The 27,184-nt window shown below is 37.8% G+C and overlaps 1 protein-coding gene across 2 annotated transcripts in view; it reads left to right on the top strand.

The window, feature by feature from the left end:
* The window catches only part of CDH12 (cadherin 12), a 466,101-nt gene that overhangs the window by 420,530 nt on the left and 18,387 nt on the right, over positions 1-27,184 (top strand). For both annotated transcript variants that reach the window (XM_030813934.1, XM_030813935.1), the window contains one exon: positions 6,273-6,409. In XM_030813934.1, the coding sequence (XP_030669794.1) occupies positions 6,273-6,409 (137 nt within the window). The remainder of the gene's footprint in view (positions 1-6,272; positions 6,410-27,184) is intronic.

Here is a 27,184-nt window from a genome sequence, read left to right as displayed (position 1 = left end):
GAATAAGAAAATGATTTTAACAAAGGCTGCCAAATTTCAAAGGTCATACTACTAATCACTCTGCTACTTAAATTTAATTGAAATGCTAACCTGAATTTTTTAGTTGCTTTGTAATTCTACAATTGATGAAAATAAAATTAAAATTAAGCAAAGTGGCTGGAATGTCAACACAAAGCAGTAAAAATATATGATGTTTGGTATTTTAAACTATGTTAACTATGGACCCTACTATATACCTGAAAGTATTATATATACTTTACATATGTTTAAAGGTAAGTACAACAACCTAATTAAACCTGAAAAAATGTTAAATTGGATTATGACAATAGTGACATTGATCAGGCTGGACACACAAAACTCAAAATGTATAGTTGTTTTATTAATATTTCTTTCTGCCTATAAAAAATCACCATATTATACCTTATTACGTGAGACTAAGTTCCTTTTATTTTTCTGGAGAACTACAAAATTCTTATACAATTTCGGCATAACCAAGGGTTTAGAGTTGACCAAACTCAATGGGTTTGTGACACAGATCTACAACTCCAATTTTTAGGAGGATAGGACGATTTCAACGAAATAGCCAATGATGAATTTGCTTTAATTTTCAAATAGATTTTACATTATTCTATTGATACACCTAAAGGAATCTCTATGACTAAAGTGTCCAGGTATTTGTTAGAATATGAACTTTTTTTTTTTTTTTTTGAGACGGAGTCTCACTCTGTTGCCCAGACTGGAGTGCAGTGGCGTGATCTCGGCTCACTGCAAGCTCTGCCTCCCAGGTTCACGCCATTCTCCTGCCTCGGCCTCCCGAGTAGCTGGGACTACAGGCGCCTGCCACCACACCCGGCTAATTTTTTGTATTTTTAGTTGAGATGGGGTTTCACCGTGTTAGCCACGATGGTCTCGATCTCCTGACCTCATGACCCACCCGTCTCAGCCTCCCGAAGTGCTGGGATTACAGGTGTGAGCCACCGTGCCTGGCCGGATATGAACTATTTTTGTGCCGTCCTGTTATGCTCTTTGTAACTACCCCAAATGAGAGAATGTCTTTGTCTTTGTAGTTTACATATTCCATATTACTGACCTGGACTATTTGGGTTTAACTTTTGCCTGCTAGAGATTCAGTTTTGTTGCTTTGCCTACAAGTGCTGAGAAAGTATACTATAAAAGTACAAATGTCATAGCTCTTTTTCTTCTCTCTATAATTTGTTTTGTAGAATAGCCCCTATGTCACATGTATTTGAGATTCTGTACATTATTTATATATTAAAATAGTTATTTTAATATATAAACAATAAATATAAAAAATGCTCTTCTTGAAAAATACTGTAATAATCAGTGATCAATAGGAAATAAGAGAAATGAATCCATTTCATAAGCTGTTCCAGAGCATTCAGTTAAGAGAATATGAGTAATTTTCAGAGTGCAAATTAGCTAAACAGTAGACTAATCACAAGCAGGAAATGCGAGCTTAGGTCGAAGGAAAAGGAGGAAAATAAAAGCTTTCTTTTAAATATGATGTCTATATTTGGGTTTCAAATGGTAAGCAACTCTACGTAAAATGGCGCCGTTCTTCAGAGCCATTTGGCCGTGACCTAAGAAGAGTAAATAAATCCAGTGGTGACCTGGGATAACAGGCATTGGACTTAGTTCAACAAAATAGTTGTAATGAAGCTCTCTCAAAAGGACTTCAGAATAAATATGTTTGAATATTTAAAAATGTAAATTAAGGTATTCCATGCTTGAAATATGACCAGGACATTATCAATAAGAAAAGTCAGATAAAATAATTCAATTCACACATATAAGTGCACTGTATTATGAGTAGAACAATATATTCAGTAAGGAACTCTTCATACTTGAAAGAAACTCACTGTATAATGAACAACACAAAATAGTTTTTTTGCTATTCTCATTTGAGAGAAACTGTTAACACCAATTCAAATATGTAGTAAGTAAAGTTTAAAAAATGGTACAGTTTTGTAAGAAGGAAGTAATAGATGCTGTCTAGAGGGATTTGGCAAGTCTTTATGGGGAGAACATGAGCAAAGCAAAAAGGTGCCTTTGATTTCTGAGTAAATTAGGAAAGTTCTGTGACATGAATGGGAGGAAAAAAAAATGAAATGATATGACAACCAAGTCCAAAATAAGGGACTTCTGAAGATCTAGAGTCAAAGATACTTCTAAGCAGAAGATACCAACGTTTACCGCACACATTCTTTACTTATTTAGTCAGGTATTACAGTCTGCATTTTTTATTATCTGATAAAACTGAGACTCAGGATGTTTAAAGCTATTAAGTACAGAGCCTGGATTTAATCATTATTTGTCTAAACCTCATTTTCTTCCTATTAGAGCAAGCTGCTCCAAGGTGTCTGCAAACTAAAGGACAGGCGTAAAGCTTTGGGGGCAGAAGAAGTTCTTGTCAAAGATAAAGTTATTTTTGCTCTGAGTTAAAGACAAAATACGTTGGTCAGATAACCAACAGAATGGCAGAGTAGAAGAGAGTTTGAAGTTAACTTGCAGATCCGTAAGAAAATACAGAGTGAGAAGACTGTGTATGACTGTTCCAAAAAAAAAAAAAAAAAAAGGCAGAGGAAAGCTTTAAGCAACTTGGAGGAAAATACAAATATAACAATTATAATTTCAACATTATGTAGAATATGGTATATTTCTTCTTTAGAGATCTATTTTAATCATATTGCGTGTGTACAAATGGGAAGTTTAAAGACAGAAGACTTACTTTTATTAAATAATTATACTTTTGTAAATATTTAGTTTCTCATCAAACATTTAAAACAAGCAATAGAAACCATCTAAACCATTTAGGATACAACTTTTAAGTCTAGTAAGGGGAAAGTAAAAATGAGGAGGAAGATAAGAAAAAAGAGAAACTGATAGGAAAGTAGGAACTGGTAGTTTAAAAAGTTTGAGAGGAACATAGTGGGATTTATTTGTGATTGCTGATGGAGAAATTACAACTGACATATTGTTGCAGGTGGCTGAGGTGCTCAGTAAAATGTTTGTTAAAATGAATTGAACTGAATTTACTTTCTTTAATTGTCTTCCAAAAGACAAAAAAAAAAACCACTGGCAACTAAGAAGAGATAAGAGTAAAGACGTTTTGATCTACTATCATTATCTTAACAAAATAACATTTTCTGTCTTGACCTGTATCATTATTACCATATTTTTATTGTTAAACAATGAGGTGTAATACTTTCAGAGTAATTTTATACCATCAAGTTCTTTTTACACACGTAGTTGAGAACTGGGACAGGGTCAAAGTTAGCGTTTCCACTGATGGTGTGAGAAAGTTATTAAGCAAATTGAAAAGTGCAATTTTAAGGGAAATGCTTACCTAATAAATAGAATAAAAATTTTAAAGGCGTTTCTGAAAGCTAATTTACAGTATAGGAATAAAACCATACTCTCTCAAATGGCCTTCGCAGACTAGGTTAATGCTTTAATTTCTGATTTCTATTCAAATGTTAAAACCTTTTTTTTTTTTTAGCAACAATCACTGTCCATAATTGTATGAACTTAGGTTTATTTTATTATATACAGATTATAATCATATAATTGTTTTTTCACTTAAATCCCATCTACTCACCAAATAAGTATGAGATGACTCATACATACTTTCCGTTTAAGTCTTCTGCTCATTGAAACTCATCTGTTAGGCCAAATTACACAGTTCATGTTATACCGTCGTGATTAGTTGCAATTCCAATAATATTTTATCCTTAGATTGTAAGTAGACTGTTGCAACATGACAGCAGCAACCCGGTGGTTCACTCTGTGAGGTTGGAACTCCTCAAAATTTCTATGCCTTTAAGATCTGGGCCATGAAAATGTAGGAATGGTTTCGTTGCAAGTTCATTGATGGTCTTTTCTTATAAATGTCTCTCAGTTGTTATACTGTATATTATATCACAATAGAAAATATTTGTGCTTTAGTCAGGCACAGGTTTTAGTCAGTCACATACAGACAGAGCACTGGGAAGACGCCAGGAGCTAGTATTAGGCCTATAGTCTAAGACCTGGCTAACTATGAGAAGATGCTGAAGATGCTTAGCTGAGTAGAAACTGTTCAAATGGGTTTCAGCCGTGTTCCAGAAGATATAAAGCTTTGTTGGAGGATATCATGCAGAGAAAGGAGCTTGCCAAGTCTCACAAGTTGACAGAGATAAAAATTAGATACCAGAAAGTAGCGAATGACAGCCAAACAGACGCACCATTGTGTGAAATAGAGCCTGCATATTTGTGTTTATGGTTTGTACTTTACGAGTTTGTGTGGGAGCTTCGTAGTTCAAGTACTAGAAAGTTGAAGGTTATGTGTGCCACGACTTGATGCCAGATAAGAAAATGTGTGGGTAAGGAAGAGTTTTTATCTGTGAAGTAATACAAAATAATATGAAAGGAGAGAGGGAGAAAGGGGGAAAAGGACACACACACAAACTGACACGCTGATACACATGACTCTATCCCTATGCAACATATACTTTATCTTATTTCATTTTTATAACAACATTCATGGTTACACTATTAGGGAAGTATTATTTTCCAAATTTTATAGAACATAAGGAGAATAGATATTGGAATGAAAGATCCCTAAACTAATTGCACATGGTAAGTTAATAAAATGTATATCACCCTAATTCTGTCTATACTGTGCTTCATGCTACATTTCATTGCATCTCAGTGGTGGTTAATCTATGTATTGCAAATTCCACTTCAGCATTAGGCTGAATGAACTAAAAAAATTAAATATGTTTACTAAGCTTGCAAGATATTATAAAAACGGCAATAGGAGTGAAATACAATAAAGTGAAGAGCCATAAAATGAGGTATAACTGTACTAACAGATATAGACTAGTGTGGAATGATATATTTCAGATATATTTCACTTGTAAATGCAAGTGATCTAGAACTGAAATAACATACAAACTGCTACAGTTTCAAATAATCAGCTTGTCAAAATAAATAGTTTTTTATGCTGAGATACACATCCCTTTACTGACTTTTCACAATGAACACTTTCTTTGGAGTGATGATTCCAAGGGGCTGACTAACAATGATGCCATCTGCTTTCAGCCATTGTTTGAAATGACCTCTCTTTGGTTCCAGGCTAGAATAAAATGATGACAAATATTTTGAGTACTGTGCCTTTTGATTAGCAAAATCATTTCCCATAAAATGTTATATTTAAAATTGGTAAGACTGTGTAATGATAATTACATGGGAAACACTGATGACCTGGTTCAAACATCAAACTAAAACTTTCTAACTATGTTAATTTGGACAAATTCCTTCATGTCTCTATGCTTTCTGTTTTCTCATATGTAAAATATGTTAATAATACTATTCTTCAGACATTTTTTATTCTCAATGTGTAAGCATTGAGAATAACGTCTATCAAATGGTCCTATTTAAAAATGTTAATGATTGCTATGATTGAAAACACATGTTGGAAAAAGAATTTCACATAATATCGATCCATATATCTACCATTACTTAAAGATTTAAATACATGCATTTTCTATTTTGCTATTCATTTTCTTGGAATTTTTAGTCCAGTTGCTTCACATAGGGCAGCATCCATTATTATCAAATATGTCACATAATAAACAAGATAAAGAGACATCATTATCCAAAGTCACTGTTTTTTTAATGTTGACCTGATATGTAGTAAAACAACAATGAAACAACAAAATACATAACAAAATAAAACAGCCATGACCCTTTTATATGTGTTTGAGGAAATATTTTTGTATAATTACCAAATTGTCAGTTAAAAAATTTACCATTTGTTTCCATGATGTTATTTTTCTATCTCTGGAAACGAAGATTCTACCTCTGTTTTGGCCTGGGTTCTTTGTAGTTGTCTCCAGGTGCTTCTCTCAACCCTATTTACACAGTCAGAGCCACTGTTAAGGAATTTTTTACTGCTTGAAAAAATTTTAATATTCAGCAGGTTAAGGAAACCCATGGTCAGCTTCGGAATTTTAGTCTCTGCTGAGCTTTCAAGGTGTCAAGACCCTAAAATAATATGAACAACAGGAGTACTAAATCTTTTATTATTTCCAGTTTCCCCTTGAGCATACTGACTTTGCAATAAAGAAGCTGTCATTTACACTCTTCTTTATTGCAAGGTGGGTAATAGCTACAGGGAGAAAAATAAGGAACTGTGTCAAGTTAGCCTAAGTACCATTATGATTAATGTGTAATCGTTGCACGTTTGCATCTACTCTTTTCATATACAGATACTTCATAGATTGGAAGAGTGATGGGGACAGCTACTTTACGATAGATGGAAATGAAGGAACCATCGCCACTAATGAATTACTAGACAGAGAAAGCACTGCGCAGTATAATTTCTCCATAATTGCAAGTAAAGTTAGTAAGTATGGCATGGACAGAATCAATGTTATACTGCAGTTCTTTGGATTTAAGACTCTTAAACGAGTCCCTGCTGAGATGTTTTTCATTTTTGGACTGACAGCTGAGTGGTCTCGCGGGGAAACTCAGAAACCTGTTTCTTTTCCTCACAGCATAAGTCCAGAGAAACTGTGACAGCTGCCAATGAGTCCTGTTTGCAGGATTGCATGAATATCTAGTAGTGCATTTCATTGTGTGACCTCATCTTGTTCTATGCTTTGCCGTCAAAAATTCACCCGAGTTTTAATTTCTCTTCCACGTAGGTTCCTTTTACATATCAGTGAGTATTTCACAGGGCCAGGCGAGGGGAAATAATTAGCATGTAAAATCACCCATTCTGAAATATTTTCTGACATTGAAGAGAGTATTTAAAAACTCATACATCTTCCCTTCCTCTCCCTTTATTCAAATTTATTTTTGATGACTATCACTGTGGAATATACAGGAGTTTCAACTGCAATTCTTCAAGGAGTGGCTCTAAATGTTTATTATTATTAGGAATTATTTGTTGAGTTGGTTTCTGCTTGGTTCAGAAGAGAATCCTCTAGACTGAGAGTGATTATAGGTTTTATTTGTTTGGCAGAACAATCAAGGTTATTATCACAACTTTCTCAAGTAATGGATCAGGGTGACAGCGGTGACGTTTGGCTCTTGAGATAATTGTTTTTAACAAAAGTGCAGCTCCCCATTCCTTTTACTTATGGTCTCTTGAAAAGTTTGGAAAAAATCTCAACTGAACCTCTTCCATTTGCTTCCTTCTTCTTTTATTTTGTGCATCTGGTGCAAATTTGTAACACTTTAGCAGCTAATTCCAACTTTCCATGCAGGAAATAGCTGTGAGCATTTCTGCTGAAGGGTTTTGATCAGTCCAACTCAGTGGGGATGCAAACATGAAACAGTTTTGTTTGTCTTCAACAACTCTGTACAAACATGAATAGTCAGATACCTGTTCCCACATCTTCGTGATATCTTTAGCTGATCCCATTACTTTTAGTTTATTTTGATTATTAAAAGTAAATCTAACATGAAAGATCATGCAGCTTCCGCCTTGCTCATTGGAACACTTAGAGTTCCGAAGTGTCATGTAAGAAGTCTGACTACCTGGAGGCTGCCATACTAGAGAGGCCACGTTGCGGTGCTCAGGTTGACAATTCCAGCTCAGCTCTGCCTTCCAACCATACCTCCCAATGTTCTGGAAATGTGAATGATGCTGTCTTGGAGCCTCTAGTCCAGTCCACTGTGCTAGTGGAATACCACAATGTAAACTTCATCAATGCCATGTGACTTGGAATATTAACCCAGTCAAATCCTGCCCAAATTCTTACCCACAAAATTGTAATAAATATGAAAAATTATTTGTCACAATTTTACAATATTTCACATTTATTAAAAGCAACTACATTTTGATGTCTGCTGATACATGGGAACAGATATCTGAAGAACTCAAAGACATAATCAGAACTTTCATTCCTTGGGGGTGGGGCTATTGATTCTCCAGTTTCTTGCAATAGAAAGTAAAGAGGAAAATTTTAAAAATGCATAAATCTCTATGAATATAGTGCCAATATAGTGCTCCATTGGTTGCCACTTTTTTTTTTTTTTTTTTTGAGACATAGTCTTGCTCTGTCACCCAGACTGGAGTGCAGTGGTGTTATCTCGGCTCACTGAAACCTCCACCTTCTGGGTTCAAGTGATTCTCCTGCCTCAACCCGCCAAGCAGCTGGTATTACAGGCATGTACCATCGCGCCTGGCTAATTTTTGTATTTTTAGTAGAGACAGTGTTTCACCACCTTGGCCAGGCTGGTCTGGAACTCCCAACTTTAGGTGATCCACTTGCCTCAGCCTCCCAAAGTGCTGAGATTACAGGAGTGAACCACCATGCCTGGCTTGGTTCCCACTGTTTTTAGGGCTAAAATGGAATGGCAGTAAAGACAGTTGTTGAAATGCTAATTCTCATGTAATTTTGTGAATTATTTGTTGTTGGGGGCTCTGGGTGTCCCCTCCACATAGGAATCTGACATGGGAACCAGTGGTAGACCTTATAACTTCTTAATTCTAGAGCCCCCTTGCTTAGCAGACAGGCTTTTTGGGTAAATCAATAGTACAATTTCTCAATTTTAGCTCTTTTCTCCTGTGTCCAGTTGACCATGGGAAATTCACTCATCTTTATGACGTTAAAACAGGTGCATTATAGGTTGCCGCTATATTGCAGGTTTCCTCTGCCTTGCCGTCTTTGTTCATATCTGCCCTCTTTGGGCAGTTAGGCTTGGGATGATCAGTGAGTTAGCTACCAATCAGTCATATTACAGGGAGAAGAGAATGACAGTCTCCCCTTCTTGAAGGGCTCCCATCCTTATTCTCTTTGTTTTCCCCAAGTCTCCTTTCATACCTGGCATCTATCTCCCCTCCCATACCACATTCTGTTATAGTTACATATGTTTTCCTCATTCATTTCATGCTTTCATTTATTTCATTTATGCAGAATTTGGGGACAGCTAAAATATATCATAATTTTAAAAATCCACTTTTGTTTTCTAAGATCTTTGAGAAATATGGTGAAAATGAGTTGTCTAAGTTACAGAATAGAAGACTTCTGTGAACCATGTTACTTTCACTCCAATGGTGGGGATACAATAAATGACAACTGACCAGGGGTCATTCAATAACTTCTACTTATCATAAACATGTTGTCCATAATAAAAGATTATTCAGTAGAAAACTAATCTAACCTAAACCTTCCTATTCATACACACACAAATCAGGTGCATATTTTCTTGATGTAGGGATAGTAGGCTTGTGTGCCTTCACTCTAGATAGATGTCTCAGATAGTTTATTGATTGCTTCTACTGTAGCTGTGGCAGGTCTCTTTCTTTCCAATGGCTCCTTGGGCTATCAAAGCAATTATGGTATTGAAGACACTTATAACAATAAGGTCTAGTGTCTCCTTTCAGAGCCTTGAGCTTCAACAATTTAGAAAATGGAAGGAAGTATGAACCTTTATAGTGGAAGCAAGTATTATTAGTCCCTGAAAGTTTAGATCTTAGAATCCTAATTTGTTAGTTATCAGTATGATTGGTTCATATGCGGGCTCCGTCACACTGCCACCTGCTGGCTAGAGTTTTTACCTAAATGAAAATTAGGAATCCACAGGGTATGGAGGCTAATAAGTTACGTTGCTCCTCACTGGGTCATAGGCAGAACTGGGACTTAGACAAATTAACACAATATATGCACTATCTAAGAGTGATACCAAACTAATATTCCTAAAATGGACTTCTGGTTAATTCCAGTATCTACTCAGTGGCCAATGTAAAGATATTAGAACCATAAAGGAAATCGGGTATGACAAAGACTATATATCTGTATGAAAAATAAAGAGGCTAAACACTATCATGGTAATTAAAGATTCTATAAGAAGAGTAGGTAATCATAGGTTTTTATTTTGTGTGAATGCACAGCTTAAAAGTAAACTTTATTCATATCCTAATGCCTAAGAGTGTCATCATTGATCACACTAGCCAGCTGAGCAGGGAATATCATCATCGTGAATAAATGAGAAATGAATAGCCCACAGTTGCTCTGCCAAGAAGAATGAAATTGCTTAAGTATACCTTATTGCAAATTGAACTAGCATATGTTTTGGCTCTGACCCTTTTATAAAAACTCTCAGGTGAAATGAAATGGCACGGTGATTGAACAACTTCCAATTTATTAAAAAGCAGTCATTAATCAGTGTTGCTATAGTTGGAGGTCCAAATAATTTTATTAGACTTCTAATAATTCTTTTATGTATTACTGCTTTGCTGTTTTTATTATATTAACCTTGAGTATTTTCAATGAGACAGAGACTCCAAACTTTACTTCATTCAAATTATCAGAAAGTTTCAACAGGCAAATGTTTCTAGGAGTTTTGTGTTACTTTAACAAATGTCATTAATTAAAGATAACTAGCCAGACAGGATGGCTTGCAACTGTAGTCCCAGCTACTCAAGAGGCTGAGGTGGGAGGATCACTTGAGGCCAGGAGTTCAAGACCAGTCTGAGCAACATACTGAGACCCCGTCTCAAAAAAGAAAAACAAAATTAACAAAAGGAAAAAGAAAGTGAATAAATAAATAAATATAACTAAACATAACTTCACTAAATCATTAGAATATATTTTATATGATTATAAAATAAAAAGATGATAACAGAGACAATGCTTTTCTTGGTCCTATTAGTTATCCAAATGGCAGTGAATTGGTCCCATTTATTGTGGAATCAGTTAAAAAAAAGCAGTGAGTTCCCTTACTAATTGCTATAATGAAAAAATGTTTACATACAGTTGTATCATTATGAGTTGTGATTAAGTTGTTAGGTAATTAATTTTTAAGGTTATCTTCTATATAGAGCCATTTTATGTTGTAACTTTTTAAAATTTCACATAAAGTAATATTATCCTCATATGTACAGAAAATCAAATTTCAAGATGGGTACCCATAATTCAGATTCAACATAAATTCATGCATATTTTGGTATCGCCTGTATAGAGTACTATCTATGAGCAAAACATTATTTGTTGTGGGTTAGGAGAAAACTGATTATGAATGATATCTATTCTTAAGGGCATTACAATTTAGTAGTAGTTATAAGTTGACCAGATTTGTAAATTTTGGTAAGTAATAACTATGCAAATTATGCTGAATTCCAGGGAAATTAGATTTAAGTGAACGGTCATATAGACTTCAGAGAGGGGTTGAAAAAGGTTAGGACTGACCACAATAGGGTCATGAAGAATTTAAACAAAAAAAAAATATATAGATTTTTCTGGCAGAATCTTCTGAAGTTTTTTTTTTTTTTTTTCGGCTTATATGCCAAATAGTCAGCTATGGAATGATATTATCAGAACATATGAAAAGTGAGTAGCTAATTTTTCTTGAATAACATTAACTAACAATAGAAAAAAGTAATAAACTATATTAATAGCTTTCTATGCATTAACTCATCTGATCCTTTCAATGAACCTGCAAAGTGAATATTCTTGTTCACATTGTAGGCATGAGGAATGGACTCTGAGAGATATTTTGTCTGTAGCTCAGTGTCACACAGCTAATGATGACCAGGCTCGGACCAACGCCCTGGAGTCTCTCATTCCAAAACACATTGTGTGGATGAGACTGACAACAATTTCACAGGGAACGTATTCGCCATGCTTCATTTATTTATTTTAAATAATTTAGGGGGTGTGATTGGGAGATGTTGGTCAAGTAATGAAAACATTTCACTTAGATAGGAGGAATTAATTCAAGAGATCTATTGCACAACATGGTGACTATAGTTAATATCTTGTATTCCTGAAAAATTCTGACAGAGTGGATATAAAATGTTTCTACAAAAATTATAACTATGTGAGGTAGGCATATGTTAATTAGCTAGAGTTACTCATTCTACAATGTATATATACTTCAAAACAGTGTATTGTACATGGTAAATACATACAACTGTATGTGTCAGTTAAAATATTAACTTGAAAATGTTAGTGGTAGGCTGGGCATGGTGGCTCATGCCTGCAATCCCAGCACTTTGGGAGGCCAAAGCAGGAGGATCACTTGAGGTCAGGAGTTCGAGACCAGCCTGGCCAACATGGTGAAACCTTGTCTCTACTAAAAACACAAAAATTAGCTGAATATTGTGGCGGGCGCCTATAATCCCAGCTACTCGGGAGGCGGAGGTTGCAGTGAGCCGAGGTCATGCCACTGCACTCCAGCCTGGGTGACAGAGTGAGACTCTGTCTCAAAACAAAACAAAACAAAACAAAAAAGTTAGTGGTAACGATTATCAAAGTAATTTCTATTGCATAGATAAATAATAACATAGTAAAAAAGACTAAATATTTTTATTTGCAAGTACCTATAGTTGAAGTGAAATATATATTTATTATCTATCTATATTTAAGCTTATTAGATGGCTTACACATCAAAATTCAATAGAAATTTGCATTTTAGACAGAAAAAACAGAGACCCAGAATAGAAAAATATGTATGTAACGTTATGTACATAACAGTGGTATAGCTAGGTAGATTTCTATCTATGCTCAATAAATGTGAATTACCAGGATCTCAAGCTACAGTAAGAGTTCCTAATAACTTAATTGTGAAGGATCTTTTTTGATAATTTCCCTTGTACATTGAAAGAGTTTGTCTACCTGATATCATACTCTTATTTAAGCAATATTTATTAAATAACTTTATGTTTAATTAATCAGAGTGACAATTTGATAACATAATAGCACACTTAGTTGATATAATTACAAAATGATGTGTCAACTAACCTTACAATGAAATGATATGCAATATCTAATATGCCAGACTTTTTGAAATATTGAAAAAATACAGCCTCATTATCAATAATTTCTCAATACCTCAGTTGGGAACTGATGAACAAAAACATACGTGGTAATTATGATATGCAAACTATGTGTTTTTCACCTTGTGCTCAATGGTGCCATCACAGGTCCTGTCTTGGGGTGATTGAGTGATGAGAATTAGTTAAGACACACAAGATGTATGAACCAATGTAGACCTTCAAAATCAGGGCAGAGTGTGGGAAGGGATAAGACTTCCTGGCAAATATGTTCAATGATGCAGGCAGCATATGGCACTCTCAATATGGTGCCCTTGAATAAGGCAATCTTAATTATAAATGGGATGGAGGATGGCACATAAATAGAAGATGAAGTCACAAATATCGTAAAAATAGGTGGAGCATAATACTGGTAATCGGAAGTGGATCATATTCAGATTTTAAGGGTGGAAAGACAGCAACATTTCTTTGAAAGATGTTCTCAGGTACTACACTGCTATTCATGAACAGGTCTTCAATTCTTGGGGAGGAAGAATGCAAGAACTTAGAAGAAAAACCTACTCTTTATGTATGAGGTATTAGTTACCTATGCTATGTTACAAATTTGGTAGTTTAAACAACATGTATTATTTTACAGTTAGGAGAGTTAGGAATCCATTTATGGTGAATCTTTGGTCTCTAAGGTTTCTCTTATAAGACTGCAATTAAGTTGACTCAGTGGTTGATAGCAAGATTCAGTGTGCTGTAGGCTGTTGGGTGAGCAACTATTGCACACTGCTGTTTGATCCGAAGCTGCCCTCAGTTTCCAGCCACAGGAGCATCTCCATAGAGCAGTTTGTAACATGGCAGCTGGCATGATCAAAATGAGCAAGAGAAACAGAAAGTGCCAGCAAGATGAAAGTCAGCTTTTTATAACTTAATGTCAGAAATGACATCTCCTCTTTTCCCACATTCTCTTTATTGGAAGCAAGCCACTAGATTCAGGCCATACTTAAAGGAAAAGAGTTACACGAGGGTGTGAATATCAGGAGGTGGGGATCATTGGGAGCCATTATAGAAGCTTGCCTACCATATGGGCTCTTGGCAATCAGACAAGTCAATTGAAAAAAGAAAAAAAATTAGAAACCATATTCGTTGGCCTCTAGGCACTGAAAATGTCTTGAGAAATGCAACAATCTGGCTAAATACATTAAATATAAAATCAAAATTCAGAGTGCTCCCAGAAAGAATAAGTAATTATTTTTGAAAAAAATATTACTTTGAAGACTTAAACATAGTATGTCACATAGGAAGCTCCATATGAGTTGAGGATTTAAAAGATTAAAAAAAAGAAAATCATCATGGAAGGAAGGAGGCTATTCTAGGTTGAGGAAACATTTTAAGCAAAGGCATAGATATGAAAAGTCATGTTGAGGTCAGATATTGCAAGCAGTGGGATATAGTTGCTGTCAAGGAGTAGACATTCAGAAAGGAGGCTGAGGCTTCATTCAACAAAGCCTTAAAAGACTTGTGAGAATCTGCAGTTTTTCAAGTGCGACTATGAGTCTGCCCTCCTCACTGTATCTCCTCTACCTGTGTGCCCCCAGCTTACTAGGGATCCAAAGAAGCATTTCACTTCTCCAACTTTTCCTATCTGTTCCTAGGCCTGCATTTCTGTGAGCCAGCACTGATTGGCTTACAGTGTATTCACCTGGGTGAATATATAGTTAACCTTATGAGAAACAAAGTGACAAAGAGGTGTGGATTCTTTGTGGTGTTTGGGCAGAAATATTTTCCTCCTTAATTTGGCCAGACTTGTTTTCAAAAAAGGTATTAATAGTTCTATTCACTTTGAGAATAGGCATCCTTGGTTTGGCCTTTTCTTCTTTACTGGCCTTCCTCAATGTGAATCACAGCCACCTGCATCAGAGACACCTGGAACATTTCCTAAAGGGAAGATTCTTGTACCTCTTTCAAGTCATGGTGAATCAGAATTTCTGGGAGTACTGCCAAGAAATCTCCATTTCAAACAAGCTCCCTGAGTAACTCCAAGGAACACTGATTTGGTACCCACTGTGTCATTCTCAAATTTCAGTAAACAAAAGAGTGGAATCAGTTACCATGAATATATGTACTTACTCAAAGACTGTAGTTGACTTTTCAGGACTAAACATAACCATTGGTTTCAATTCCAAATTGATGTCAATCCTTTCTTCTTTCAATTGCCCAAATTATTGCTTTCCTCTTATTTTTCGTAAATGCCTTGTTTTACATGAGTGTAGGTAGTTTATTTACTGTGTTCTAATTTCCTTTCTTTTTCCCAAGTAACTATATAAAATTATTTTCTATTCTCAAAGAGAGATAAGTGTGGCTTATACTAGAATTGCCAATATTTTATTAGTACTTGTATATTAGGGTTCTCTAAAGGGACAGAACTAATAAGATAGATGGATATATGAAAAGGAGTTTATTAGAGGAAATGACTCACATGATCGCAAGATGAAGTCCCACAATAGATCATCTGCAAGGTGAGGAGCCAGGAAACCAGTCCGAGTCCCAAAAGCTCAAAAGTAGGGAAGCCAATAGCACAACCTTCAGCCTGTGGCAGAAGGACCAAGAGTCCCTGGTAAATTACTGGTCTAAGTCCAAGAGTCCAAACTTGAAGAACTTAGGGTCTGATGTTTGAGGGAAGGAAATATCCATCCAGCACAAGGGAATGATGAAGGCAGGAAGACTCAGTGAGCTTACTCCTTCCATGTTCCTCTGCCTGCTTTTATCCTAGCCATGCTGGCAGCTGATTAGATGGTGCCCACCCAGACTGACAGTGAGTCTGCCTCTCCCATTCTACTGACTCAAATGTTACTCTCCTTTGGCAATGCCCTCACAGACACACCCAGGAACAATGATTTGCATCCTTCAATCCAATCAAATTGACACTCAATATTAACCATCATAAGTCTACCCTTTGTCAACTTGAACCCACACACATCTCCTGAAATCATACATAATCACCAAATGAAGACAATAATAAGGTCATAATTATGCCTAACATAATACAGTTGTCCTTCTTACAACCAGAAGCACACTAATCATTAACCTAAATGCTATTATATAAAGTTAACAACATTTAAATGCTGATATGAAGTCAATAAATCTTATGTCACATGATAAAGAAAAAAAGGAAATAAAATAAAGATATTTTCTTATTACAACTCTATACATGTACAAACATGTTCTTAATAAAGTAAGGGGGAAATACTCATGACAATTACAGTCCTCATTTCTTCAGCTGGTCACATGGTCATAGCTGGTATTGATGACAACCTTCTCCTACTACCCATTCTGTATTCCCTTTGCCTTCAGCAAGCACCTCAGCAGGTCATGGTTTTTTTCCTGGTGGAGTGACCCAAACCTTCATTCCTGAAAAGTCTGGGCCATCTGTAGTCCTGCCTAGATTGGGCTGTTGTTTCCCATTAACTTTAATCACAGAGCATAGTAATACTAAGAGATGCCCTAAAGGATCTCCTGTATTCCACGCATACTCTTCTTTACCTCCATTGTGGAGTAGTGGACTGATTTCTTCTTGATAGTCCTAGTCAATCACCCCAGCCAGCACTGTACCTCCCTTCTTAGCCTGTTGAATTAGAAGTAGGAGGAGTCCAAAGTGGACAGGTGGTATCTTAACTTCCAGTTTAGTGGAATCGTTGTGTCTCCTGGTGGTAGCATTCCTCCCTCTGGATCTAAGACCTCTAGGCCAGCAGAATGTAATGTTGCAGTAACAAGAAGCAAAAATTTTGCTAGTGGGTCACTAGAAGTGATGGTGAGTGGTGCCATTTCCACTTCCTCCCTTTGATTCCTGGACTTGTGAACCTTGGCTATGGGAGAAACAGTACCAGATATTGGACACTGATTCAGAGCATACACAGTCTTCTGAAGAGCTCTGCCCCACAATTACAAGCCCCAAATTGTCACTTATTTGGGCTTGTAATTGTGACTTAAAAAGGCCATTCCACTGTTCCATCAATCCAGCTGCTTCAGAATGATGAGAAACATCGTAAGACCAGTGAATTCCATGAGAATGAGCCCACTTCTGCACTTCTTTAGCTATAAAGTAAATGCCTTGGTCAGAGGCAATGCTGTGTGGAATACCATGATGGTTGATAAGGCATTCTCTGAGTCCATCGATGATAGTCTTGGCAGAAGCATTGTGTGCAGGATAGGGAAACCCGTATCTGGAATAGGTGTTTGTTCCAGAGAGGACAAACCAATGTCCTTGCCATGATGGAAGAGGTTCAGTATAATCCACCTGCCACCAAGTAGCTGCCTGATCACCCCAAGTAATCGTGCCATATCAAGGACTCAGTGTGTTCTCTGCTGCTGGCAAATTGGGCACTCAGCAGTGGCCGTAGCCAGGTCAGCATTGGTGAGTGGGAGTTCATGTTGCTGAGCCCATGCATAACCTCCATCCTGCAACCATGGCCACTTTGTTCATGGGCCCATCGGGCAATGACAACAGTGGCTAGGGAAAGAGGCTGAGTGGTGTCCATAGAATGAGTCATTCTACCCACTTGATTATTAAAATCCTCCTCTGCTGAGGTCACCCTTTGGTGAGCACTCACATGAGATACAAATATCTTCATAGTTTTTGACCACTCCGAGATGTCTATCTACATACCTTTTCCTCACGTTTCTTTGTCATCAATTTTTTAATCATGCTTCTTCCAAGTCCCTGACCCTCCAGCTAAGCCATTGGCCACAGCACATGAATCAGTATATAATCACACATCTGGCCATTTCCCCTCCAAACAAAGTGCACATCCAGGTGGACTGCTTAAGGTTCTGTCCACTGGGAAGATTTTCCTTCACCACTGTCCTTCAGGGATGTCCTAGAAAGGGGCTGTAGTACTGCAGCTGTCCGTTTTCAGGTGGTGACTGCCTATCAGGCAGAAACATCTGTAAACCAGTCCCTTGTCTCCTCTTGCTCTGTCAGCTTCTCATAGGGAACTCCCCATAAGGCCACCAGTGCAGGCTGGGGGAGAGAAGGTGGGGTGGCAGGAGTGTGGACCATGGACATTTGAGCCTCTTCCTCATGTAACCTACTCGTGCCCTCAGGACCCACTTGAGCCCGATCACACATATACCACTTACATTTGATGATGAAATGCTGCTGTGCATGACCCACTTTATGGGTACATGGGTCAGAAAGCACCCAGTTCATGATAGGCAGTTCAGATCTCATGGTGACTTGATGACACATAGTCAAACATTCAGTTTCCACCAAAGCCCAGTAACAGGCCAAGAGAGAGAGACAGGAGAGTAGTTATCTGCAGAAGCATAGCAGATAACAGGAGAGTAGTTATCTGCAGAAGCATAGCAGATAACAGGACAGTAGTTATCTGCAGAAGATGGCAGGGCCTTGCTCAAAAATCCTAGAGGCCTCTGCTGTGATTCAGCTATGGGGGCCTGCCAAAAGCACCAAGCAGCATCCATATCTGCCACTGACACCTCAAGCATCATTGGATCTGCTGAGTCATATGGCCCAAGTGGCAGACCTGCTTACACAGCAGCCTGGACCTGTTGCAGAACCTTCCGTTCTTGACCCCATTCAAAACTGGCAGCCTTTCAGGTTACTTGATAAATGGGCTGGAGTAACATACCCAAATATGGAATATGTTGCCTCCAAAATCCAAATAGGCCTACTAGGCATTGTGCCTCTTTCCTGGTTGTAGAAGGGACCAAATGCTGCAACTTGTCCTTCATCTTAGAAAGAATATCTCAACAGGCCCCACACCACTGGACCCCTAGAAATTTTACTGAGGTAGAAGTTCCCTGAATGTTAGTCTTTTTTATTTTCCATCTTCTGCTGCACGTCTCACCAATAAGTCCGATGTGTTTGCTACTTCTATCTCACTGGATCCAATCAGCATAATGTCATCAATGTAATGGATCAGTGTGATATCTTGTGGAAGCAAAAACTGATCAAGATCTCTCCGAACAAGAAGATTCTGACACAAAGCTGGAGAGTTTATATACCCCTGAGGTAAGACAGTGAAGTATATTTCTGGCCTTGCCAGCTGAAGGCAAATTGCTTCTGGTGGGCCTTACGGACAAAAATAGAGAAAAAGGCATTTGCCAAATCAATGGCTGCATACCAGATACCAGGAGATGTGTTAATTTGCTCAAGCAATGAAACCACATCTGGTATAGCAGCTGCAATATGAGTCACCACTTGGTTAAGCTTATGATAATCCACTGTCATTATCCAAGATCCATTTGTCTTCTGCACAGGCCAAATAGGAGAGTTGAATGGGGATGTGGTGGGAATTACTACCCCTGCGTTTTTCAAGTCTTTGCTGGTGGCACTAAACTCTTCAATTTATCCAGGGATGCAATATTGTTTTTGATTTACTAATTTTCTAGGTAGAGCCAGCCCTAATGGCTTCCATTTGGCCTTTCCCACCATAATAGCCCTCACTCTACCAGTCAAGGAGCCAATACGTGGGTTCTGCCAGCTGCTAAGTATTTCTTTGCCAATGATGCCTTCTGGCACTGGGGAAATGAACAAAGAATAAGTCTGGGAACCCACTGGACTCACTGTAAGTCAGGCCTGAGCTAAAACTCTATTAATTATCTGACCTCCATAAACCCCTACTTTAACTGGAGGGCCACAGTGACATTTTGGGTCTTCTGGAATCAAGGTCAGCTCAGAGCTAGTGTCCAATAATCCCCAAAAAGTCTGATCATTTCCCTTTCCCCAATGCACAGTTACCATGGTAAAAGGCCAGAGATCTTCTTGGGGAAAGATGGGAGAAAGATTAACAGCATAAATTGTTGGTAGAGTAGTGGGGTCCTTCCTCAAGGGGACTAGGCCTCTCTTCATTCAAGGGGTTCTGGGTCTGTGAACTGGTACAAGTCTGGAAATTGATTGAGAGGCCATGATTCTCTGTTTTTAGAATTCAAATTAGTCTTCTGTTCTCTTGATTGGGAAGTTTTCTGCCTATATAAATTAAGTAAGAATACAGTAGGCTTCCTGTTGATTTAAATTCTAGGAACACTGTGATTAATTAGCCAATGCCAGAGCTCTACACGAGTCTGACTATTTTGATTGCTGCTTTGCCTTTGCTGTCCATTACAGTAGCTATGCCCACCTTGCCTTTAATGATTGAGTGCCTTCTCTTGGCGCCTGCCACCTTGGGATCCAATTATTCCCACTGCATTTAAATTTTGTAGTTGAGTGACTGTGGTTCCCAACGTAAGATCCCGCATACAGAGAAGAACAATCACAGAACTCTTCAAGAATGCAGGTGCTGCCCTCACAAATCTATTTTGGAAAGTATTGGTGAAGCGTATGTCTTGTAGACCCTCCCAGCTGGGATAAATAAGTCTAAAGTAACTAATCTACTCCAGCATCACAATCTCCCTAAGTCTTTGGATCCCTTCCTCTATATTAAGCCGAAGGAGATTACACATTTCCAGCTCACTCACAGTGGGCCATCTTTTAATCCATATTTCAGCTAACCAAGCAAATAAAATATTAGAACCTTTTCTAACTCCACCAACTGTAACATTAAATGCAGAATTCCTGCTTAGTGGGCCCAAATCAATAAATTCAACATGATTCCACTTTATATTCCTTCCACCATTATCCCACACCCTTAATATCAATTCTCATGCCTGTTCTCCAGATTTCTGCTTATATAAATTAGAAAATTCAAGAAGTTCTTTTGGAGTGTAGTGCACCTCCTTATGGGTTACCCTCCGAAAATCACCTCTATAACTAGACTTTAGTCTAGTTATAAGTCTAGATGCAAACAGGGGTGTTGGGGGTGGGTCCTGAAGAGAATCAGCATTGTCTTGCCTGACAACTGCCTCAGCAGAGGCCATCATTGTTGCCTTAGGCAGTGCAGGGTTTATCTCCTCAGACAAATGTGGAAAGACTGATGGCAGTGTGTGTGGGGGAGGGGATGTTGCCACCACTGGGGATGGGAAAGCTGTTTCCTCTGAGAATAATGGCTTATCAGGGTTTACAAACTCAGTGTCCTCACCTTTATCAGGGCCCTCTCATCAGTTCCCATTCCAAGTTGCAGGGTCCCTTTCTTTTCCAATGCCCTCACTTTAAAAGTAATCACCTGACAAGGCTATGCATGTGCTTTTTTTTTTTTTTTTTTTTGAGACAGAGTCTTGCTCTGTCGCCCAGGCTGGAGTGCAATGGCGCTATCTCGGCTCACTGCAAGCTCCGCCTCCCACGTTCAGGCCATTCTCCTGCCTCAGCCTCCTGAGTAGCTGGGACTACAGATGCCTACAACCACGCCTGACTAATTTTTTGTATTTTTAATAGAGATGAGATTTCACCGTGTTAGCCAGGACGGTCTTGATCTCCTGACCTAGTGATCTGCCCGCCTCAGCCTCCCAAAGTGCTGGGATTACAAGCGTGAGCCACCGCGCCTGGCCTATGCATGTACTTTTTGTTGCAGGTCAGCCACTTTCATGATAAGACCTTTTGTCTGATTTTCCACAATTTCAGCTTTTTCTCTATAGGAGATAAGACTCTCATTCAGGGCAATCTTAGAAGATTCGAGGCTCAGTATCTGCTTCTGGAGCCAGGAGGTAGACTCTGAATTTGTTGTTTTCTTTCATCACTGTGTCCAGCAAACAACTAACTTCATTATGTTTCTTGCTTCTCCACATGTGGTCAAAGGTATTATGTATAGAGTCACAAAACTCCTTGCCTCTCATGAGCAATGAATCAGGAGTATAAAATTCATTTATTTTGCATAACTCTCTAAACAGTTCATACTAAGGACTATCACTGTTCTCCATACTATTAGAAGCAGAGTCCTTAGCATTTTTGAGTCTAATCATATAAGCAGCCAACTACAGAAACCCCAAAACCAGCTAAAGAAACCCATCCTTATAATTCTATTTATCTAGAGCCACTCCTGACACTAAAAGCTGAATTAGTCAGGGTTCTCTAAAAGGACAGAACTTCTAGGAATGATGAATATCTGAAGGGGAGTTTATTAGGATAATTGATTCACACGATCACAAGGTGAAGTCCCACAACAAGCCATCTGCAAGGTGAGGAGCCAGGAAGCCAGTGCAAGTCTCAACACCTCAAAAGTAGGGAAGGCAATAGTTCAGACTTCAGTCTGTGGCTGAAAGCCCAAGAGCCCCAGAGAAATCACTGGTGTAAATCCAAGAGTTTATAAGCTGAAGAACTTGGAGTCTGATGTTTAAGGGCAGGAAGGATCCAGCACAGGGGAAAGATGGAGACCAGAAGATTCAGCTTGTCTAGTCCTTCTGCGTTCTTCTGCCCACTTTTATCCTAACCCCACTGGCAGTTGATTAGATGGGGCCCACCCAAATTGAGGGTGGGCCTGCCTCTTTCAGTCCACTGACTCAAATGTTAATCTCTTTTGGCAGCAACCTCACAGACACATCCAGGAACAATACTTTGAATCCTTCAATCCAATCAAGTTGACACTCAAATTAAATCACAACTTCGAAGAGTAATACTTTGAAGAGAGAATCACTAACAAAGTTTTCACATCATTTCGTAAAGCACTGTAATGTATCATATACATGGGAAATAATAATCATTAACATCACCATAATCGTCAATTTAATTTAGAAATCATACCATTTTTCTCATCATTATATGCTATGTAAATGTAATGAAATCCAAATTTATATTGTGATAGACTATATTTTATCTTAAATTTTCAACTGCTTTTGGGTATATTACTGTAATCAAACTGCTTAGGAATACTTTAAATCAATCTAATTGCTCCATCAAAATCACATGTACAACTATAATGCCAGGCTTATATTTTTCCTAATTAGTATCTGATTATCACAGGAAATTAAAACTACATGACGAACTTTTCACCTAAAGGTTGAAATTTGGATAAAAATTATATTTACCCCATCTCTACTAAAAATACAAAAAAATTAGCTGGGCATGGTGGCGGGTGCCTGTAGTCCCAGCTACTCAGGAGGCTGAGGCAGGAGAATGGCTTGAACCCAGGAGGCGGAGCTGGCAGTGAGCCGAGATTGCACCACTGCACTCCAGCCTGGGCAACAGAGCGAGACTCCATCTCAAAAAAAAAAAAAATTATGTTTAGACATGTAGATAAAATTCTTTTTAACATCACATACAAGAGAGAATTCATAATTAGAAAATGTTTTTACATGGAAATGTTATTTTGTTGACATCATATACTATATCATATTGAATCTAATTACTATAGGTATAGATTCAATATGATACAGTATGTGATGATACTTATAAGTTCATACTTCTTGGTATAAACTTCTGAGTATAAAAGACACTATTTGGGCCAGGCGCAGTGGCTCATGCCTATAATCCCAACACTTTGGAAGGCTGAGGTGGGTGGATCACCTGAGGTCAGGAGTTCAAGACCAGCCTGACCAATATTATGAAACCCCTTCTCTACTAAAATTACAAAAATTAGCCGGGCGTGGTGGCCTGTGACTGTAGTCCCAGTTACTAGGGAGGCTGCAGCAGGAGAGTCGCTTGAACTCAGGAGGCGGAGGTTGCAGCGAACCGAGATCACGCCACTGCACTCCAGCCAGGGCAACAGAATGAGACTCCATCTCAATAATAAAAAAGATGTTCTCTGATACATCTTTAAATCTCATGGTCTATAATACTTTCTGGAACACATGGATATGTACATAATTAATATATCTTAAATCAACGTTATTCTATCATAACTTTTATGTATTAATATTTCAAGAAAATATTTATCATGAATATAACAACAACATTTTGTACTCATTTATTTATTCTCTAGACACAAATTTTACAAAACACTAATGTCTTCCTCAGATGAGCTTCCAGCCTAATGGACATCAGAGATAGTGAACTGGCAATTAGAATACTGCACTAAAATGGTTTGTTTTTGTTGTTGTTGTTGTTGCTTTTGAGACAGAGTCTTGCTCCGTCACCCAGGCTGGAGTGCAGTGGCATGATCTCTACTCACTGCCACCTCCGCCTCCCAGGTTCAAGTGATTCTTGAGCCTCAGCCTCCCGAGTAGCTGGGATTACAGGCGTGTGCCACCACACCTGGATAATTTTTCTATTTTTAATAGAAGTGGGGTTTCACCATGTTAGCCAGGCTGGTCTTGAACTCCTGACCTCAAGTGATCTGCCAAGCTTAGCCTCCCAATGCACTAAAATGTTAACACAGAAAAGAAGCAAAGCAGCAGGGTGTTAGAGGAGCAGACAGAAAGATACCTGGGAAATCTGCTACAGTAACGTGGCATCTAAATGGAAAAGTATAAAACTTAGCGGAAAAATAGTAAGAAGAAGGTAAAAAGATATTTTTGTTGGCAGAAATAGCATACATCAAGCTCTAGAAATGGAAGAAAGCACAAAATATTCAGAAAAATATACAAGATTTCAGAATAGGAAAGAAAAAAGAAACCGAGTGTGAGTACAAGGTGAAACTCCTCTCTGTGTGGTCTCTGTGTCTCTGTCTCTCACCATACCCTCTGCCTCCCAGTAATGAAGAAAATCCAGATGACAAATATGATTTTTTTTTTCTCAGCATGTTCTGATATTTTGATTTTTATCCTGAAGCAAAGAGGTACACATTGAGGAGATATAATCAAAGACAGAACTTGATCTTACCGGTATTTTTGAAAATTTATGTTGGTTACAGTGTAAACCAAAAATAAAATTCTAAGCCCAACAACTCACTGAATGGACCCCTCCTCTCAACCAAGAGGATTCCATAGTAAATGTGAAAAACTTAGCTCAGGCTATGATGATGGGAAGGGGAGTCGAACATGCCTCACAATACTCTCTTCCTTTTGGAAATCAGGCACAACTGATCAGCAATAACTTTAAAACAAAGATCTTACGAATGACAAAACAGACTCTTTGTAGCAATAAGATACCAAATTTCACCCTGACTCCAGTGACATCACATGACATGACAGATAGCTAGGCCCTAAAAGGAATCAAAGTAATTTACCCCAAAATATATTTATTTGACATATTTTGAAATGGGCCTGCAATGCTATTTCTCATGGGGGAAAATTTACATTCTGTACATCATTTTTTTTCTTTTTCAGGTCTTTTCCTGATGCCTGAGAGATTTAACTAAGAATCTAGTCCCTTTTTGGGTCTGATAAGAGACATTTACCATCTATTCTCTCTGAAGCCTTCTACCTAGAGGCTTCATCTATATAATAAGAGCCTTGGTCTTCACAACCCCTAATCTTAACCCAGACACTCCGTTTTATTGATTCCAGGTCCTTAAATAAAAACTTAACACTGTCAACCAATTGCCCATCAGAAAATCTTTGAATCCACCTTTATGGAGTCACAGAAATATATTGGCGAATAAATTATCTTTATGGATTTCCCAGACTAGCTACAGATTATATTAGACATGGAATAATTTAATGTGCCATTTAAAAATAACTGAACTAAAGAGAAAAGTCAAAGAAAGCCTATATCAACCTATATCATTCATTTATTATATCTTACTGAGTTTGCACTAGTATAATTCAGTTTCATGGCATAAAAGGCTAAGATTCCATTCTAGAAGTTATTGTAGTTGTAATTTAGAACACAGTCACACAATTGAATTTTAACTTTTTTTTAAATTTTCATTTTAGGTTCAAGGGTACATGTGCAGATTTGTTATGTATGTAAATTGCATATCATGGGAGTTTGATGTACAGATTATTTTGTCGCTAGGTAATAGTTTTTTGATCCTCACCCTCCTCCCACTCTCTGTCCTCAAGTAGGTCCTGATGTCTGTTATCCCTTGTTTTCATATGTACTCAAAGTTTAGTTCCTACTTACAATTGAGAATATGTGGCATTGGGTTGTCTGTTTGTATGTTAGTTTGCTTAGGATAATGGCCTCCAGCTCCACCCAGGTTTCTGCAAAGGTCATGATCTTATTCTTTCTTATGGCCCCATAGTATTCCATTATGTATATGTGCCACATTTTAAAAATCCAGTCTACCGTTGTTGGACATTTGGGTTGGTTCCAAGTCTTTGCTATTGTGAATAGTGCTGCAATGAACATACACGTGCATGTGTCCTTATGGTACAACAATTTATATTCCGTTGGGTATGCACCCAATAACGGGATTGCTGGGTCGAAGGGTAATTCTGTTGTAAGTTCTTTGAGAAATCACAATACTGAATTTTAACTTTTTTTTTTTTTTTTGAGACGGACTTTTGCTCTTGTCACCCAAGCTGGAGTGCAATGGCACAATCTCAGCTCACTGTTACCTCCACCTCTCGGGTTCAAGCGATTCTCCCGCCTCCCAAGTAGTGGGGATTACAGGCACCCACCACCATGTCCAGCTACTTTTTGTATTTCTAGTAGAGATGGGGTTTCACCATGTTGGCCAGGCTGGTCTCAAACTCCTGACCTCAGGTGATCCACTTGCCTTGGCCTCCCAAACTGCTGGGATTATAGGCGTGAGCCACCAAGCCTGGCCGAATTTTAACTCTTACAGTTATTCCAAAGAGATGTTATTTTTAAATAAAGAAACAAAATAACTCCAGTGTATTTTAATCTAACAAGAACCTTGTGTTCATTAGTACTTTACCGTTTTCAAAACATGTTCAATCACACTTCTCATTTGGTTCTTGGAAACACATCTACTAGGTACAATTTTAAGAAGCTCTGCCTTGTACTTTGAATGTAAAGTGGGCTTCCTCATAGCCTGGTGGCTAGATGAGTTCTGAATGTGACTCAGTGAGGATACGTGATCATCACACATGTTGGTAGATTTCAGGCATTCCATCTTCTTGCTCTCTTAGTTAATAGCTATCATAGAGCATTGAGAAACTGTGAGAAGATCTGGATTCCTGTTTTGATTCCAACAGAAATCATAGGAAAGATTATATCAATGTTTTTCATCTATAAGTAGATGTCTATGCATCTATAGTTTTCAAATTTTGTAGATGATCAGGACACTTTGTCAAATAAAATCTTATGTGGAATCTCAGTAGATTACATCAAGAAAATGGTGGTTAATGCTAACAGCTTATCTTTAGTCCTCATGAAACCACGTAGCACTAAGAAGAACAGCATGAGAACTATAAATTTATATAATGCCTAAATTCTCTTTTATATTTAAAATTCAGGTTTGACAGGGTTTATCAAAGGTTGCAATGGTAGTTCCCAGTGAACCCATTTCTAAAAGAGATTTCCAATTACAAATTCTAATTATGTCACACCTAAAAATCTATCCTCTATGACATGTTTATCTGACAGTGAAGCTGACATTTCTTTGGTCAAGAAGTGAGGTCTATCCTCCTTTCCTTTGAGTATGGAAGGGTAATTAATATACTAACAAATTTGGACTTTGCTAGTATATTAAGTGTACAATTGTCATTTTACACTTATCTCCTATCCCA

Source organism: Nomascus leucogenys, chromosome 6 (assembly GCF_006542625.1).
Source record: "Nomascus leucogenys isolate Asia chromosome 6, Asia_NLE_v1, whole genome shotgun sequence".
NCBI lineage: Eukaryota > Metazoa > Chordata > Mammalia > Primates > Hylobatidae > Nomascus > Nomascus leucogenys.
Note: the sequence above shows the minus strand (reverse complement) of the source record. Positions and strands in the feature narration are given on the sequence as shown.